At 54.5% G+C, this 17,284-nt stretch overlaps 7 protein-coding genes across 7 annotated transcripts; 5 read left to right on the top strand and 2 right to left on the bottom strand.

Moving 5' to 3' along the window:
- Positions 1-1,115: 1,115 nt before the first annotated feature.
- PG985_004479 (uncharacterized protein) lies at positions 1,116-4,094 on the top strand (the record flags this gene model as incomplete). The annotated part of the gene is made up of 6 exons (XM_066824248.1): positions 1,116-1,154; positions 1,309-1,401; positions 1,481-1,566; positions 1,624-2,677; positions 2,721-3,315; positions 3,367-4,094. 6 exons carry the CDS (start codon positions 1,116-1,118, stop codon positions 4,092-4,094), a joined length of 2,595 nt encoding a protein of 864 aa, XP_066687408.1.
- Positions 4,095-4,669: 575 nt separating this feature from the next.
- Positions 4,670-5,989, top strand: PG985_004478 (Nitronate monooxygenase; the record flags this gene model as incomplete). Its single annotated transcript, XM_066824247.1, has 3 exons — positions 4,670-5,398; positions 5,479-5,810; positions 5,881-5,989. The coding sequence occupies 3 exons, from the start codon at positions 4,670-4,672 to the stop codon at positions 5,987-5,989; spliced, it is 1,170 nt and encodes a 389-aa protein (XP_066687407.1).
- Positions 5,990-6,869: 880 nt separating this feature from the next.
- Positions 6,870-8,192, bottom strand: PG985_004477 (uncharacterized protein; the record flags this gene model as incomplete). The annotated part of the gene is made up of 1 exon (XM_066824246.1): positions 6,870-8,192. One exon carries the CDS (start codon positions 8,190-8,192, stop codon positions 6,870-6,872), a length of 1,323 nt encoding a protein of 440 aa, XP_066687406.1.
- A 281-nt stretch (positions 8,193-8,473) lies between these two features.
- PG985_004476 (Six-bladed beta-propeller TolB-like protein) lies at positions 8,474-9,774 on the top strand (the record flags this gene model as incomplete). The annotated part of the gene is made up of 3 exons (XM_066824245.1): positions 8,474-8,658; positions 8,718-9,177; positions 9,241-9,774. 3 exons carry the CDS (start codon positions 8,474-8,476, stop codon positions 9,772-9,774), a joined length of 1,179 nt encoding a protein of 392 aa, XP_066687405.1.
- A 1,265-nt stretch (positions 9,775-11,039) lies between these two features.
- PG985_004475 (uncharacterized protein) lies at positions 11,040-11,306 on the top strand (the record flags this gene model as incomplete). The annotated part of the gene is made up of 1 exon (XM_066824244.1): positions 11,040-11,306. The coding sequence occupies one exon, from the start codon at positions 11,040-11,042 to the stop codon at positions 11,304-11,306; it is 267 nt and encodes an 88-aa protein (XP_066687404.1).
- A 740-nt stretch (positions 11,307-12,046) lies between these two features.
- PG985_004474 (uncharacterized protein) lies at positions 12,047-13,121 on the bottom strand (the record flags this gene model as incomplete). Its single annotated transcript, XM_066824243.1, has 4 exons — positions 12,047-12,133; positions 12,201-12,389; positions 12,474-12,806; positions 12,885-13,121. The coding sequence occupies 4 exons, from the start codon at positions 13,119-13,121 to the stop codon at positions 12,047-12,049; spliced, it is 846 nt and encodes a 281-aa protein (XP_066687403.1).
- Positions 13,122-15,144: 2,023 nt separating this feature from the next.
- Positions 15,145-17,171, top strand: PG985_004473 (uncharacterized protein; the record flags this gene model as incomplete). The annotated part of the gene is made up of 2 exons (XM_066824242.1): positions 15,145-15,991; positions 16,108-17,171. 2 exons carry the CDS (start codon positions 15,145-15,147, stop codon positions 17,169-17,171), a joined length of 1,911 nt encoding a protein of 636 aa, XP_066687402.1.
- Positions 17,172-17,284: the final 113 nt, after the last annotated feature.

The raw sequence follows: 17,284 nt of genomic DNA, 5'->3' as shown, positions 1-17,284 counted from the left end.
CAATTTCCCAGGTTGGTCGATGGGTGACGGGTCAAATACCTTATCTCCTTTCCATTGGGCGTCAATTCCACCATCCGCTACTGATAATTCTAAGTTTCTGGGGTTTGGCAGAGTTGGCCAACAATGCTCAGTCAAGGTACCCGCCCGGTTTAACATCAGACGACAGAAGGAATTAAGTAATGTACCTACCACTGCTGTTACTGCAATAGAAACATTGGAAGCATGCACAAGCTGCACCCTGTTCGCTGTGCGTCACTCGACTCCAGAAAAAAATACGTTCCACACCTGTTGCATCCGTCATGTCTCACGAGGTCACGACGGAGAGGGTTCCTCAGGTTGTGACCGCAAGTTCGTTCGGGTTTCAGCCGATGAAATCGATCAATGTTTGCTCGTCTGCTGCATGAATTGGGCGCCCTAAAGAACCCACACTAAAGGCGGTGGTGCAGTTTCGACGTCAGCCTCGGCTCCATCCTTGCTTCATTTGGAGCAGCGCATTACAGATTGGGGGGCGCCTAAGCTTTTTTCGATCCAGTGGTGTACATAAGTGCCTTCACTACCAAGACAGGAGCTCGAGAAGGGAAGTGAGGGCGTTCAATCAAACGGATCAATGTCTCTGACCAACTGGATCAGATTTGCTATGGGGGATCAATTGGGGTTACACAGGAACAGACAGCCAGAAGGAAAGGGTTCAAATTAATTGTCAGCATTGGCGTCACCACTAAAAAAGTAGATTAGATTTCGCTGAGTGCCGCGTCAGGTGCCCATTTCTGGCCCATTCAATCGCATGTTCAATTGCAATCCAATAATAGCCCCTGCACCCTGGAAGGACCAGGCAAAAGTGGGCACAGCGGCCCGGGGGGGATGCCAGCTCCATCTATTTCCATCGTCGCCGAGGAGAGCAGCGTCACACTTGTTGTCAATTCAAGGCTGGGATGTGACAACGGCAATCCGACACCTCTTTGGTCCATGAAACAGCCATCGCATCTCGCTTTTCCAACTTCGTTTCCCGCTGCATCTTCCCAGCTGCGCATCTCTATGCCTTCCTCTGCACCCTCTGCTACGTAGCCCATCTGGTGTTTACATGAGCGTCCCGCTGAGCTCCAGCTATCGTCGCAATGGATGATTCCATGAGAGTAGAGTACCCGGCTATGCTGGTAAGTCGCGCATTGCTTCGTCCAGTTTTGCGTAGCCGGCAGTTTGTCGCGACCGGGTCATTGCGGCGATCCGTTCCAGAATCATCCTGTCGTGCTGCTGCAGCAAACTGCCGCAAACAAATTTGCTGATCAGCCGTCATCACCATGACCACAGGAGAACCTCCAGCCCACTCAAGCCGCCCAGGCCCTCAACGACCGAGTAAAGCGCATATCCAAAGTCAACATCGAGATTGCCGACTGGTTACAGGTACGACCGCATCCGCCCCTGCTTCCGGCGCCATCTGCTGCTACATAGAGACGAGACGCTGAACGATTACCCCCTACAGGAACGTCGCAAGGTCGAGGAGCAATATGTTCAAGCTATGAGAAAACTCACCCAATTCAGGGTTCCTAACGCTCAGTCCGAACTCGGGTACGTCTGCCCATCACTTGCGGCGCAAAAGCGTCTTCGGCTGACATGTTGAATTAGCACATTTCAAATACAATGGGACAAAATCATACTCTCGACCGAAGCGATCGCCATGTCACATCACCTACTCGCGGCCAAAATCGAAAAGGATGTCGAGGTGCCCCTGCGAAACTTCCACGCGAAGAAGGAGATGCAGAACATGTCGACAATTCAGGGCAATTTGCAGAACATGGCAAAAGAGCTCGACGAGGCGCAAAAGAAGTCCGAGTCGGTTGCTAAGAAAGCCGGTAAGACGAGCGCCGCCAAGATGGATCAGGCCGCATCCAGACTCGAATCTGCGACCAATCAGTGGGAGTCGCAAGCTCCTTTCATCTTCGAATCACTACAGGCCTTAGACGAGACGCGTCTGAACCAGCTTCGCGATGTCCTGACCCAATACGGCACTTACGAAGGAGAGCAGGCACAGCAGCAACAATCCGAAGCCGAATCGGTTCTCAATAGCCTACTGGACTTCAATACAACCAACGAGATCCAAGCATTTGTCACAAAGACCACGGCCGGTCGGCCGAAGTTGGAAAAGCGGATGACTACGTCGCGACAAGCGTCAACTGTTGGTGCTACTGGTAGTGCGGGTGGTGCTGGTGCTGGTGCTGGTGATGCCCCTTCTTCATCCCCTGTACCACCGCCCATGCCGCCGGTCCCTCAAACACCAGAAGATTCCAGAAGTGTTCATTCGGGCCCCAAGGAAGATAAAGGTAGTGAGAACAAGCTCCGCAGTCGCATTGGTACTATGCTGGGTAGGCGGCGGCAGAGTGTCCACGGCGGGTTCGGACAACTCTCCCCTCCCAAGGGACCCTTCTCAAGGACCTCGAAAAGCGCCCACGGCCCCTCGCCAAGGGCATCTTCGAGCAATCTAAATGAGTCCCATAATAGGCTCTCTTCCCTCATAGAGCGCCCCGATATGATTGAAGAGTCAACCAAGTCGCCGGAGACGAACGGGAAAACCAGCCACGAGGGTGCGAATGGCTCGGGCGGCGATGCTGCAAATGAGAGAACATCCGGTCAGCTGGAACCATCCCATATGAATGGCACAAACGGAGGCGCTGCCATGGATGTGGGCGATGTCTTGCCCCCTCCCTGGCCCGCCGCCAGGCCAGCAGGAGGCCGAGAAGGATGCGGAAGGTTTCACCATACCACCGACGCGACACGACCCGATATCCGAAGCCGAAAGGGAAGCAGCCGGTGATGAGACTGAGCCAGCCTTCAAGCTGAATATTCAGAAAGAGCCTGTGGCAGAGGAGGATCCGGAGGAGCGGCAGGCTGCTCTTTCCAAGTTCACGAATTCCCTCTCGGCCCTAGGAACGCCGGCCCGCAAGACAGGTACCATCCGCGGCCGCAGGGATGTGAGGAACACTATTTACGTGCCCGCGCCCGTTTCTGAGGGACCCTCGTCAAGCAACCCATTCCCGCCTACGCCAAGCCTCCCATCCGCCTTTTCGAAGCCCCCCACGACCTCTGCGCTGGTGTCGGAACCCAGTGTTACCGGAACATCGGACACGCAATCCATCCGGTCCTCGAACTCCTTGGGCAACCACGCTCATTTCAAGCACCCCGATCTGCACGAGCCTGGCCTGTGCTCCTCCTTCATGGAAACTGTATCGGCAACATTTGAACGTGGTAACATCAAGTCTGCCAAGATCAGCGGAGAGATCGCATTCTCGTACAACCCGGAAGACTCGGCGAACGCACCTTGTAAGTATATATGTTAACCCTGGCCTGACTGTGCGAGACTGACCATAACAGCCCATGAAACTATTCGGATAAACAATTTCCCTGCCCTGGAATCGATTGGACCGAATCGCATTTTTATTACGAACACAGCGCCCGACCAACCGGATCACTTCACACTCGATCTTTCCCATCTCCGACCCAGCCAGCCTACTGTTGGCTTCTCTTACCGCTTACACGTGGAAGAGGCGAACCCTCCTCTTGACCACGTGCCGTTGATTGTCAGCCAAGCCTGGAAGCCCCAAGGCGATAAGCTTGGATTGCTTCTTCAGTACAAGCTCAACCCTGCCTTCAAGTTCAAGTCCAACGATGCGGTTACGCTTCACAACGTAGTCATATATGCTACGTACGAAGGTAAAGCCTCTGGCGCCCAAACCAAGCCTCAGGGTACACACTTGAAGGACAAGCACTTGGTGTATTGGCGGCTCGGTGATGTCACGCTGAGCGCGTCTCAGGACTGGCAAAAGGTGATTGCTCGCATTGTTGGCGAGGGCGGTATCGAGCCTCAGGCGGGTACGGTTGAAGCCCGATGGGAGTTCATCTCCAAAGCAAGCTTGCCACAAGACATCGCGGATATCACCGTGTCCAGACTGGAGGAGAGCAAGGGCAAAGAGGTGGAGCTGACCGATGACGATCCGTTCGCGGATGTGGGCGAGTCGACCTCGACCTCGGAGGAGCAGTGGCATGACGTCCCGGCAGTGCGGAAGCTTGTCAGTGGCAAGTACGAGTCGCTGGGACAATAAGTTAGATCCTGCATTGGAGGTTTCAATCGTGACGTGTGTCACTACGATTTTCATGGGTTGGCTTCTTGCAAAAAAACACGAAAGGGGAGGAGGAGTTGTACATACCCATGAGCATGCTGGAGAGAGATCGCATGACGGTCTATATTTGTTTTTTTCTTGTTCTTTTGTCTAATTGTTTTCTATGTCCATTCATCGACGAGGGAGACTCAGCGTACGTAGTATATGGAATTGCATCCATGCCGGGAATCGCATTGTCGAATCGCTCGCTACGTCTGACCATCATGTGTGATCAAATCATTCACAGCTGCTTCTCCACCCTCCGAGTATTCTATTGGTGGCCCCAAGCGGCTTGGTGTACCTACTTTATGCGACTACAATTCGCCGATTGCTGTCAGATTGCAGTCAGCCGCTCAGGTAAGATTATATATACTTAGCCAGCGATCAGTTGCGGGGTCAAGGGCAGAGTCTTTAACCTCATCCTGTATTTCTCGCGTTTTTGAAATTTAGACACCTCCGTGGCAATTTGCTGGCACACAAAGATATCTCGCGACTGTTGCCTGCCGTATCTATCAATCATGGCCACTGAGAACCCCCTCCACAAGTGGTTCCCCGCCACGGCGCGCCCCTTAATCATCAGCGCCCCGATGTTCACCGTCGCCAACGGGGCGCTCGCCGCCGCGGTGACCAAGGCCGGCGGACTCGGCATGGTCCCCGCGGGCATGGATCCGACCGCGGCGTCGCCGCACCTGGCTGCGCTGGACGAGCAACTCACGATGGCCAGCCAGATGCTCCACGATGGCACTAGCATCAAGAGCGCGAGTGAGACGGCGGATGATGTTGCTCCCCCGCTCCAGGTCGGCGTCGGCTTCCTGACGCTCCTCGCCACGCCCGAGGCGTACCGCGCCAACGCGCTGCCCATCTTGCGCAGGCACCGTCCCGCTTTCGTCTGGCTCTTCGGCTCGGATCCTGCGGAGTACGGACCGCTCATCGCGCTGTTCCGCGACGCGGGGGCGGGGTGGGGGATCAAGGTCTTTGTGCAGGTCGGCACGGTCGAGGCGGCGCGGCAGGTCGTCCGGGCCGGGGCCGACGTCGTGGTGGCGCAGGGGAGCGACGCGGGGGGGCATCAGTTCGCGGCGGCGGCGAGCGTCGTGGCGCTGGTGCCGGAGATTGTGGATGCGCTCCGTAACGAGGCGGAGTTCCGGGACAGGGAGGTTGGCATGGTGGCGGCGGGTGGGGTTGTGGATGGGAGGGGGGTGGCGGCGGCGTTGGCGCTGGGGGCGGATGCGGTGGCGATGGGCACTCGGGTAAGTCTGTTCCGTCTGGCCCCATAACCGAAGTGACCCGATTTGTGCTATTCGGCTTACAATACTTTGATGATGGACAGTTCATGGCCTGCCCCGAGGCCGATTCCAACTCTTTCGTACGAAACGCGATCCTTAATACCAACGATGGCGGTGCGACAACAGTAAGGTATGTCTGCTCAACCGATCCAGCCACCCGCCCATCCCCTCTGATCAAGCAAAAACTGAACATGATTAGATCACCTTTGAACGATGCCATTATGGGCTATCCCACGTGGTCGAAGCTCTATGCGGGCAGAACAGTTATACACTCCGGACTCCAAGACATTGAGCACGGCATCCCCATCGAGCAAGTACATGAGTCTTTCAAGAAGGCCATGGCAGAGGGCGACGAGACACGAATGATCACTTTTTCGTAAGTTGGTTTCAAAAATTTTGGGGTCCATTAACATGCCAAAGCCGAATGCCTAACAACACTGATTCAGGGGCGCGGGAGTCGGCTTGGTCCGCTCGTCAAAACCTGCCGGCGAAGTCGTCCAAGACGTCCGTGCCGAGGCTTTGGCCGTCATCGCGAAGCTGAAAGGCAATATTTAGGAGTACAGATGTCCAAAGGACACACCTCGACGAACAGTCGGACAAATGGGCGTGGACGTGATGGACATAAGAGTCCGGGTACATGTCATTCTCAAGGTCGACTAATTCATGACTTGCGGGACTTACGTCTGAGGAAAGACAGACTTCACAACTTCTCATCTATACCAATCACGCGAGTACCACACACCGTGGCCGGCAGACAACAAGAGGTAAAATGGTACATCCAGTAGTGAGGCGGTGCCAGTCTAGAATATCTTATTAAGGTTATATGATCAACATAGCTTTACATTCTACATGAATATTCCACGAGTTGCATAAGCTCCTGGCTACGTTCGGGTTAGTTGAGACAAATAGGTATCGGCGGCAGATTGGCAACACTTAAGGTTCCGGGTTTATCATCTAGACAAGTTAGGTTGTTGACTGGTGAAAATTGCATCTGCATAGCTGGTTAGAAATGTGGAACTCGGATTTCTATACTAAATCCAATAACCGCTAACCCCTTAATCTAATAACTTGAAAGGCAACCCCTGCGTGTCTTATTCAATCTCTGCCACTGGCAAAGCCTCTCAAAGGTCTTGGACGGCAGATTGTCCATCGATACAACCCGGAAATACGATTCATCAGATGTACTGATGGCACATAAACTGCCACCCAACTAGGTTGTGGAAAAGGATTCGTGTTCCGGCATTGGGTTCGTCCTCATTCTTGTCAGATACTAGCCCGGGCTTTCTCCGGGTCGATACCTCACGTGGTAGCGGCTTGGAAATGCAATGGAGGACAGTGGACGGGGATGCAGTAGACTCATTGGGGCTCAACTTGGATATCGATAAACTTTGATCTATGTTTTGACTCCAGCAGAAGAGCCCAGAAAATTCTCATCTCAAACCACCTGCAAATCCCCATCAATGTTCATGATTTTCTCATCCAGGTGAACCCTGTCCCATCGCCAAGCGCCATCCATAGCACGGAGCTCCGCCTCGAGAAATCGGCCGTCGTCAACCAGCCGCACGTTGCGGGCGGTTGCGCCAAAGTTGCCCGTATCTTCACTGCCGACCCACTGGAAATGCCCGTCCGAATTCCTCAGCAACTGGTTGAGCGAGATAGACGTCAGCTTCTGCTGGCCGCTGAGCGTGCGGCACTCGGCGATCAGGTCGTAATCGCGGTCGAGGCTGATCCGCGCCGAGCTGTGGGAGAAGTTGCCGAACCGAGGCGGCTCGGGCTGGGGCGAGGGCGCGGGGGCGGGCGCGAGCGGTGCGGGTGCCTCGGCGTACTGGGGCTGAGGCGGCGCCATGATTGGCTGGTGCTGCTGGCTGCTGCTGGAGCTGGGCCGGCTGTTCCGGTGGTCCTTCCAGGCATCTTCGAGCTTGTGGCCGGCATAGGCGCCGCCCAATGCGCCGAGCACGCCGTGGTTCGCCTTGTGCCCGGCGTAGGCGCCGGCTGCACCGCCCAGGACCGCTCCCATCAGGCCGCGCTCCTCATCGGTGCCCGGGGGCATAGACGCCCCCGTCACGGGGTCCACAGAAGGGTACTCTTTCTTCACATCCCCGGGATAATCATCCCCAAAGGCGCTGCTGCTGTACGGTGGTGGCGCCGGGGGGCTTGCATACTGCGGCTGAGCAGGTGCCTCAAAGGCGGCCGGCTGTGAGGAGGGGTAAGGAGGCTGCGGAGACCCAGGTGGTTGTGGGGAATAGGATGGTTGGGGCACCGGGGGGTTCGCATACTGCGGCTGAGCTGGCGCCTCGAAAGCCGACGGCTGTAAAGAGGGGTAGGGAGGCTGCGGGGACTGAGGCGAGTACGGAGGCTGCGGGGGGTAAGATGGTTGGGTCGCCGGGGCCTCGGCGTACGTTGGCTGCTGGGGGTACTGCTGGGAATACTGTTGCGGCGCGGCATAGCTAGGGCTTGGCTGGCCCGTATAGAGGTAAGGGGACGGGACGGGGACCGGGGCCGGCTGTTGATAGGAGTGGCCTCGCACATAGGAGGGGTAAGACAGCTGGTCCGGTGAGTATGGATAGCCAGCGGGCCGGCTCTCGGATGGCGAGTCGGACGACATGGGACGAGCCGGAGGGGAGCCGCCTGGGGGGTTCGTGGGAATCCGGGGCAGGGGCGAGACGTAGGGCTCGGGGTCCTGGCGGCCTTGCGGTGACGCCGAGTCAGATGGGTACGGGGGAGCCATGTCGGGCTCGTAAAGCGGTTTAATAACCATGATGTCGATTTAAAAAGATGGCAAGAGGTCCCTGAAAAGAAGTTTCAATCCGCCAAGATATAAAAGTAATTGAGGCAGCCGAGAACAAGTTGATTGTCCTGAGTTTGCGGTTCACAAAGGTGGCAGCCTGGAAGAGCAGCTGAACAACTGAACATGTGAAGTGGTGAAGTCGGGTACAGTGGGGCGCAGCAGCTACGCCACCTACGGTGAGCTTATCCTCCACTGTTAGGCGCAGGCACATTCGCACACTAGCTTTCGACTGGTGCAAAACAGCGGGCAGGATGCGAACATTGTCGGCTTGTGCTGTTCATCATGAAAGGGCCCCGGACGCTACACCGTTACTTAGTCAGTGGGCGTGGGTCTCCAATGAGAATCCCCTCCTCGCAGTGATACCCGGGGAGTTCAATTGCTCCGGCTTCGATGCACCATCCGCAGCAGAGGTCTCCGACAATAAAATTGCCGCCATGTGAGTTCGCCCAAGAAATTACTCGAAAACAACAGATTTGCTAACACAACTCGGCGCAGCAACGAGCACATCAACCAGACGAGCTTCGTGGCTTACGATCCTCGTTTCTTTGACATAATAGGGCCCGACGCGACGGTGGAGCAGCTTCAAACCCTGCCCTTCCAGATTCATGAGGCCCCTTGCTACATCCCGGAAACCTCCCAGCTGTTCTTTGTAGCATGGGGCAGCCCGGGCTACGACCACCAGTACTTGCTGGATCTCAAGACCAACAATCTGACCACCGTGAGGACCAACCCGCCCACTTGGAATGTCCACGGCTGCGTATACAGCAAGGGCAAGCTCCACGTCGTGACAGACGGAGGTCCTCATGAGACGGGCTACTTGGCCACCATTGACCCTTCGACGTGGGAGCGGACAATGATCCTGAACAACCACGACGAGCAGCCGTTTATCAGTTTCAACGACCTCGATCTGGACCGCGAGGGGAACTACTATTTGACGGACTCTCTGTCAGGCTGGGTAAGTGCCGATTCGTCAAAGGGTGCTACTTGTATTTGCTAACTGCGTTTCAACCCCCAACAGGGCCGAGAGCTGCATCCGTACGGTCAGCCTACTCCCCCCACCGTCTACTTCGTCAACGGCACCACCCTCCGCATCAAGACCCTAATGATGCTGCCCAACGGCAACACAAACGGCATCGCCGTGTCGCCGGACGGCACCTCGCTCTACGTGGCCGACACGGGCGCGTCGCAGGTGCGGCCCTCACGGCGAAACGAGCAGGGCCCCCGCGACCTTTGGGCGTTTGACTTTGCCACCTCGAAAACCACGGGGAACAGGCTCCCGCTGCTCACGAACCGCCGGCTGCTCACTCGGGCTATCCAGTACTTCTACGACGGCGTCCGCGCCAGCCGCGGCGGCTGGATCTTCGGCGCCGGTGGCGAGGTCGTCGACGTCGTGGACCCGGAGTCCGGGTGGATTTTGGGCTCGATTCGGGTCGGGGGCGGCGGCAAGGATCCGGTGAATCTGGTGTTTGGGGAACACGAGTTGTGGATTGTGGGAAAGGGGGGTGTCTGGCATGTGAAGGATATCCGCGAGAAACTGGCTCGGGACTGGTAGGTCCATTTCATGATTATGTACCTTGGTGATATTATATTCCGAGTCGGAAACAACAAAAGAAAATCAAAGGGCAAAAGGAAACACGCCAGTGGTGACACTTCGAGGATTCGAACCTTGGTCTCCAGGTTCGAAACCCAGAATACTACCGCTGTACTGAAGTGTGCTCAAGAGCTTTGTGGCTTGCGGAATATAAAGATGCTACCAACATCGTCTTATATACACCCGCAAGTAAAAGAGGTTGCTCCACTGCAGAACCCATGATGACTCACACGCAAAAGTCGGGACGCCCCCGGTGACAGTCAGCAATTTGGAGGGAACATAAGTTCAAACAAGACACCTAGCAATCACTGACTATGAAGGCGAGAAATCCTTGCAAAATATACATTCAGCTTCGTACTGCAACGTTTTGGCATTAGAATTTCATACCATGTGTACGCCGTATAGGGTGACGCTATTTCACAATGTTCCATATTCCCTACTCATGGAAAAGGGGTCAAAAGAGGTACCGAAGCAACCTGTGAAATGGCTATGAAACCAACGATTACAGGTCAAACAAATACCAGAGCGATTGTAGCCAGTGATTCAAAACTCTTGCACCAGTCTAAAGATGCCATATCTCCCCCGCTCTTGCTATATCCCCAGTTTCATTGGCTTAGGCTACTCGCAGCCTGATACCGCTGATTTGACATCCTATGGAAAGTCTAATGACAGTTTTGGGTCATGGAACAACCACTTAAGTGGTTGTTCCAAGACCTGTCCATAGGTGGCTCCGCGCCCACAAATAGCGGCGCAGAAATCCCCGAGGTATCCTGTCACCGGCATGAACCTGCCATTTAAAGCAACTGAACTTTTATGCGGGTAGGTAGTAGAATATGTGGTGTAACGTTGTAACCAAACTTCTTATTGGCGCGAAGTCACCAGTTCAAGTTGCTACTTTTCAGTGCTTATTCAGTCCCCGCGACTCGCTTATTGGATTGGCTCAAGATAACGTGCTCATTGTATCTACAGTCACCTGTTCTGTACACACCAAAGGGAAATTGCCAGATGCCTCGTGAGCGTCTTTCAGCACACCACAATACTCGTACGGCGGGAGTTTCTTGGATCTGCTCCAGTCTGAGGCTGGTTCCAAGGCTTGACAATGAAAGCAGTATATATGCTGTGGAATGTGTCCTGTTCCCAACCTTCATCTGATCTTATAACCGGAATGTTCAAATTTAAGTACATGATACCAAAGATTTCTTGGAACATTGCCAATAATTTGGACAATGCAGCTGTTCACCTCCGTTGGCTTCGTCCTGCCCCTATCCACCGTGTTGCTAACGGCAAGTCCTATATACGCGCTGCCCACCCATGGCCTCCTGGCTGAGGGAGACTACGACGTCAGTAACGGTACGCTAGTAGGCCGGAGCCTCGTTTTCCGCAACCTCGCCCCAAGCCACCCGGGCACGCCGGACGGCACCTGTGGTTCTAACAGTACTGGAGGCTATGCCTGCCTGGACGGCTATTGTTGCTCGAAATGGGGCTGGTGGTGAGTTAATTCCAACCTCCCTCCGTTCACCACCTGGGGCAGTGGGACTGTCTTTTGCAAATCACTGACTAAGCTTACATATTATGCAGTGGCGTCACGGCCGAGTATTGCGGAGCCGGGTGTAACCCTGACTACGGGACTTGTGGGCTTCTGAGCCCAGATGGGAGCTGTGGGCCTGACAGTGCCGGCCCGTATCACTGCCTCGAGGGCAACTGCTGCTCTTCGTACGGATGGTGGTGAGTTCTGTCTATCTCCCCATGTGAATATATGCCTGAGCTAATATTACTACCAGCGGCTCTACCGAAGAGCATTGCAAAGGCTGTCAACCTGGATGGGGCAAATGCTGATTGAACGTCCGCTATGTGATTGCCCGACTTTATCCTGCCACTCATTTAGTTGATTGCGGAGGCTTCAAGGTCATAGCATTGCTCAGGACCATGGATGCATAGACTGTACAACTAATGTCTTTCCTATGCACCATCTCTCATATATGAACTCTAACTCAAGACTATGACTGTAATGCAATCATTTCAGGGTCCACAACATCTGTTGCCTTATTTCTAGCCTACCCCTATTCCTTACAAGATGTTACCATTGCATCTATACTAGGTATTCCAACGCTATACTGGCTCATTCCGGATAAATAATGCAATCCTTCTTATATATATTGGGGGCTTTCGGAAACTTGTGGTTAGCAGCAAGGGTCGCGTCAGGTTTCAATCCTCGTCTCTCAAAGTCATCGTCTCATACCATGTACTCCATCTTCTTCCGTTGGTTACGATCATAAACGTAGCGCCGGGACAAGTACCACCCTAGAAGAACAAGGACCATCTGTCGTTAGGTTGTAAGCATGCGCTCTCTAAGGGACAGGAGGGTGCCATCTAAATGGGCGACTTACTAACGGGATGGCGGCTGCGAACCACCATTTGATAGAGGGGTTGTCCGCGAAGATATCTACATTCATCCCAAAGACGCCCGTAATGAAAGTCAGAGGCAAGAAGAGGAAAGTGATCCAGCTCAGACGCCACAGACTCTGGTTCAACGCCAGTGAGTTCCGGGCGTCTCGAATGGCAACGCGCTTGTACACCTAATCATGAGAAAAGCATAGTCAGGTCAGCACTTCTCGTCCCTAGTGAAGAGTAAGCCACATTGGCTGAATGATTAATCCTACCATGTCGAGCATGTTAGCCGTCGGCTGTATCAACGCAGTCTTCAACTCGGTCTGCGAGGCCTCGAGGCTCTTCGGCAAGCTAAAGAGTACGCGTCCATTGTCCAGTAGTGGCAGGACGTGTACAGAGTTCCCGTCGGGTGGTGAGGTACCCATCTGGCGTTTAGCCGCATCCTCCCAGAATTCCTCCAAAAACTCCACGGCGCGGACATCTAGATAAGAGACCATCCGGACATGTAGGGACATCAGCCGCGTGAACGCATTCCAGCCTCTGGAGCAGCGCCAAAGTTGATCACCCCAGGTTCCATCCTCCGGGTTTCGGTATATATTCTCTTCCTGTCGGGGCAATAATTGAGACGTCAATCAAGGTCCATAGTGAAGTAACGGTGTTCGGGCGGGTGCGTTGCGGCTTACCAGACAAGCTACGTGCATCTCCGAGTTCCGAATGAGCTTAACCCATTCCAATGCCACGTGTCTCAGCGTACAGTATATGACATGTTCCAGGAGCCTGGCACCCCATTTGAATGGATCTAGAGGTCCTTCTTGTCGCCAGTCCACCGTCGTAGGGAGGTTCCAGTGATCGTCGCAGTGTCCATTCCCCGTATCTTGGAACAGCATCGCAGTAACGATTGGGTCTTCTTCTCGGCCCATATTGTACCCCGACGGCCGTCTTGCCACACATATGACGCCAAGTCGGCAAAGACACACCGTAGAGAATTTATCCTGTTTGTCTTCACTGAACTGGCTACTGTGCAGTTCGGCGCGAGACTGGGGACATGTTGTTCCCCCCTGGGATGTGTGAGAGGTAAAGTAATCAAACCCGTACCTAAGGTCTAATCCATTGTCGTATCTTGAGACTTCCCAAACCCTTTCGCCGGGCATGGTGAGTTGAGAGACATGCGACTGGGTCATCCACGACTCTACATTGTTATAATTGCGACCGCTGTGTTCCTGAATGCATGACAGAGCCCAAGGTGCATTTCGCGCATGTCTTGGGTTTTGTATATTTGGTGAGCTATCGAGCTTGTTCTTGCAGGTCAATGGGTGCATTCAGTTAGACATACATGAACCGGCTTGAAATGTATTCGGAATGACCGTACTACGATATATGCTTAGTGTTGCTCCGGTATTGCTTGATTGAGTGTACTACTACTGACTTGATTCCTCTGTAGAAAGTGGGTAAACTCTGCGGCATGGGAAAATACATGAGTTTCTTGCCGAGATTCGCTATCCTTGCCATCCATTGAATAAATAACATCGAAAACAGTGACCTTGTTAGACACGTCCCGGCGGCCATCATTAGGATAAAGCTGGTCCGCCTGAGGTTCCTGGTTTCCCAGGTCCCATGATCTGACTGTTTTCTGGGGATTGGGCAATGATACAGATGCCGAAAGCATGATGGAAATGTTGGTTCTGCTGGGTCGCCGGCGTTGAGTCACTGTTCCGTGAAGCCGAATGTGCCGCCACCAAAGGTTGAAATGCACAATCGCTGCCTGGAAATAAATCAGTGTGTAGGCGTCAAGTCAGGATTGTTGCTGACAAGTCGGAGCTCGCAATTGTCACAGTACGATACTCAAAAGCCAATACACGCAAAAAGCATTACGTGGGTGGGAAAAGAGAAGAATAAGAAGAAAAGAAGACCTCGCCTGTCGCCTCACTGCTGCAAATGCGTGCAGTGTGCATGCTTGGTAGGTGAGCCTCAAATGCACCTCTGGGGTGCACAGGGCTTTGGGCCTGAGCAGCTGAGCCAAGGGTGTGGTATGACGAGTCGTTCTGCATGGACAACGCAGCTACATACCAGGTAGACTTGCAGCAATTGCATCCAGTCCAGAGGGACCTTTGAGAGTAAAAGAGCTGAGTTCCCCTGTGCCGTACACGACACACACATGCATAGCCTGGCTCAGAATTGGCCTGATAGGCCTGACTCATAGTTGTTCATCGGTTTAAGTTGGCAGTGCAGCCCAATTTTGACGGGGCCTCTGGTAGATCGCTGAAAAGTACGGATTTAGGCCAATGACAGGCCCTAGCAGGTGCTGCCCGAACCCCGGTTCCCGCGCTGCCCCGCAGCAGCTGCAGGCAACAGGCTCCAGGTTGCCTCATTCCCGGATCGTTACTGCACCAAGCACGTTCGCCAACTCCGACCGTATGAGTCTGCCTGGAATCCGAGAACCCACAACCCATAGTATTGAACCCTCATTCCAGGCATACACGATTAGCGCAGGAGTAGTAGCAGTAACTGAGGAACTGACTTTGGTGTGTTTGGGAGTTGGTGCTGGTCCAGGATGAATTCCAAGCTTCCTAATGGAACTGGAGGCCGAACCAGCGCCAAACTAAAATCACAGTTGATCTGCTCCGATGCGTCACTCCCGGCTTTAGGGCAGTGGCTTGGTTGGTAGCCAATCAGGTTGCCCTGGAGCAAACCTCCCCGGATTGCCAGGCATTGCTATAAGATATACTGCCTTCCCCTCACCATGCTTGCCTCAAACCAGAAACAAATAGACAAACAGATTCAGTAATTCCACTTTCATCTCAGCTCGCTTCGTCTCATCTTAACACGCGATTAACCTTCTTCGCAAGATCCCACGCACCAAGAACAGAGAAGACAAGACGAACCCTCCACCGTGGATTATCTACGACAACAGGGGAGCATCACACCACACACATCACCTCCGTCATGGAGAACATCACATCCAGCCTGCCTCCTCTGGAGGAGGCCACTCCCATGGGAATCTTACAGGCCCTCCTCGGCCAGTGGGCGGGGAAGCTGGACGTCACACAAACAAGCGCCATCTTCACATTAACGGCTTTTGCCATCGGGGCCCTGCAGTGGCTGCGGGGGTCCACCGGCACCGTCGTAGACTCGTTGCGAGACTACGCCACCATACGTGTCGTCATTCCTAGCAGTAACGAGATGAGCACGTTCGTGTCCGAGTGGGTGGACCGGGTTGTCCTGCCGCGGAGGTATAACCAGTCGTACCTCTTCCGTGAGGTCGTGGACAAGGACGAGGACGAAGACGGCGCTGGCATGGATCCCATCATTCCCATTGTCGCGGAAGAGGACGAGGAGGACGATGAGCTTGAGGAGGGTTCTTCGGATTCAGGCTCCTCAGCAGCCGGTGGCGTAGTAGCGAAAAAGAACCACCAGCAGGCCGACCGGCCCATCGAGTGCGTGCCGCAGTTCCACCGGACTTGGTTCTTCCACAAAGGCCGCTTCTTCACCATCACGCGGGGCAAGAAGGGCAGCAACGACGACGATAGCGATGACGACGATGACGACATTGACGGGAACAGCCTCTACGGCAGGCCGACTAATCTGACCATCACCTGCGTCAGCCAGTCCAGCCAACCCGTCGTTGATTTTCTCGAGATGTGCCGGGAGCAGGCCAAGGCCGGCCTCAAGAAGAAGCCTCAGATGCGCATTCATGGTCATGATGGGTACCGGTACTGGCGTTTCAAGTCAAAGTCTCCTGCGCGCCCGCTTTCTACCATCCACCTTGACAGCGCCATCAAGAAGGATCTCTGTAAGTTTTTATGCCATTTCTTGTCAAGCACGTCCGTCAAACCGACGTAAAAGCCACCGACCGCCTCTGAGAACAAACTTGTATGGAATGAACTCTTCGTTAACACGAACCTACAGTGGCCGACATTGAGAAGTATCTGAGCCCCGCTACGCGGCGGCGGTACCACCAGCGCAACATTCCCTACCAGCGTGGCTATCTCCTGCACGGCCCTCCCGGCACGGGTAAGTCGACACTGGCATCAGTTTTGGCGGGGCGGTACGGTCTCACCCTGTACGTACTGCAGCTGGCACACATCAACGATGACGACTTGGAGCAGCTGTTCCAGGACCTGCCGTCGCGGTGCATCGTGCTCATGGAGGACATTGACGCCGCGGGCATTGACCGCGAGAACGACTCGGGAGACGAGAACGAAAAGGAGAAGAAGAAGAAGGCCAAGAAAGTCGACGGCAAGAAGGAGATCAAGATCAAGCGCAAGGAGTCCGAGTGCACGCTCTCGGGGCTCCTCAACGTCCTAGACGGCGTCGGGTCGCAGGAGGGCCGCATCGTCCTCATGACGACCAACTTCCCCGACGAGCTGGACGAGGCGCTGGTCCGCCCGGGGCGCATCGACAAGAAGATTTACATCGGCTACATTTCGCGCAAGAGCTCTGAGGAGATGTTTGTGCGCATGTTCCGGCCCATCAAGAGCCACAAAAAGAGCCAGGTCAGCAGATCTGCCTCTATCATATCTTCCAACCAGGCCGTGAAAGATGGCTACAAGCGGCTATCCGAGAAGGCGGAAACGAGCTCCGACGACGAGGAGGATCAGGGAGAGGTCTGCCGGTGCGAGAGGTGCAAGGCCACCACCATCACCGCGCTGGCGGCCGAGTTCGCGGAGATGGTGCCCGAGAACAGCATCACAGGCTCGGAGCTGCAGGGCTTCTTCCAGGTGCACCTCGACTGCCCCGTCGAGGCCGTGGAGAGGTTCAGCAGCTGGATGTGGCAGATGCGTGAGGAGAAGTGGCCGAAGCGGAGGGACCAGGAGGACGACATCAGCTCGTCCAACAGCCCTACGCCAGAAACGACGGAAGATGGAGAGCATGAAGAGCAAGAAGAGAAAGACGCATCAAGCCCCACGCCGGAAACGACAGACGAAAGAGAGAAGGAAGAGCAAGCTGCTCATGATGGTTATGACACATGAAAAGAGCGTATGATTTCTAGCGAATCTTTGATCTTGTTGTACATATCATTCTTGCTATTCGTTATCTTTCTTGGAAGTGAAGCGTTTTGTGTTATTTCAAGTCTGGCCAGGAG

Source organism: Apiospora marii (genome assembly GCF_038362585.1).
Source record: "Apiospora marii strain CBS 49790 chromosome Unknown utg000003l_segment0_segment0, whole genome shotgun sequence".
NCBI lineage: Eukaryota > Fungi > Ascomycota > Sordariomycetes > Amphisphaeriales > Apiosporaceae > Apiospora > Apiospora marii.
Note: the sequence above shows the minus strand (reverse complement) of the source record. Positions and strands in the feature narration are given on the sequence as shown.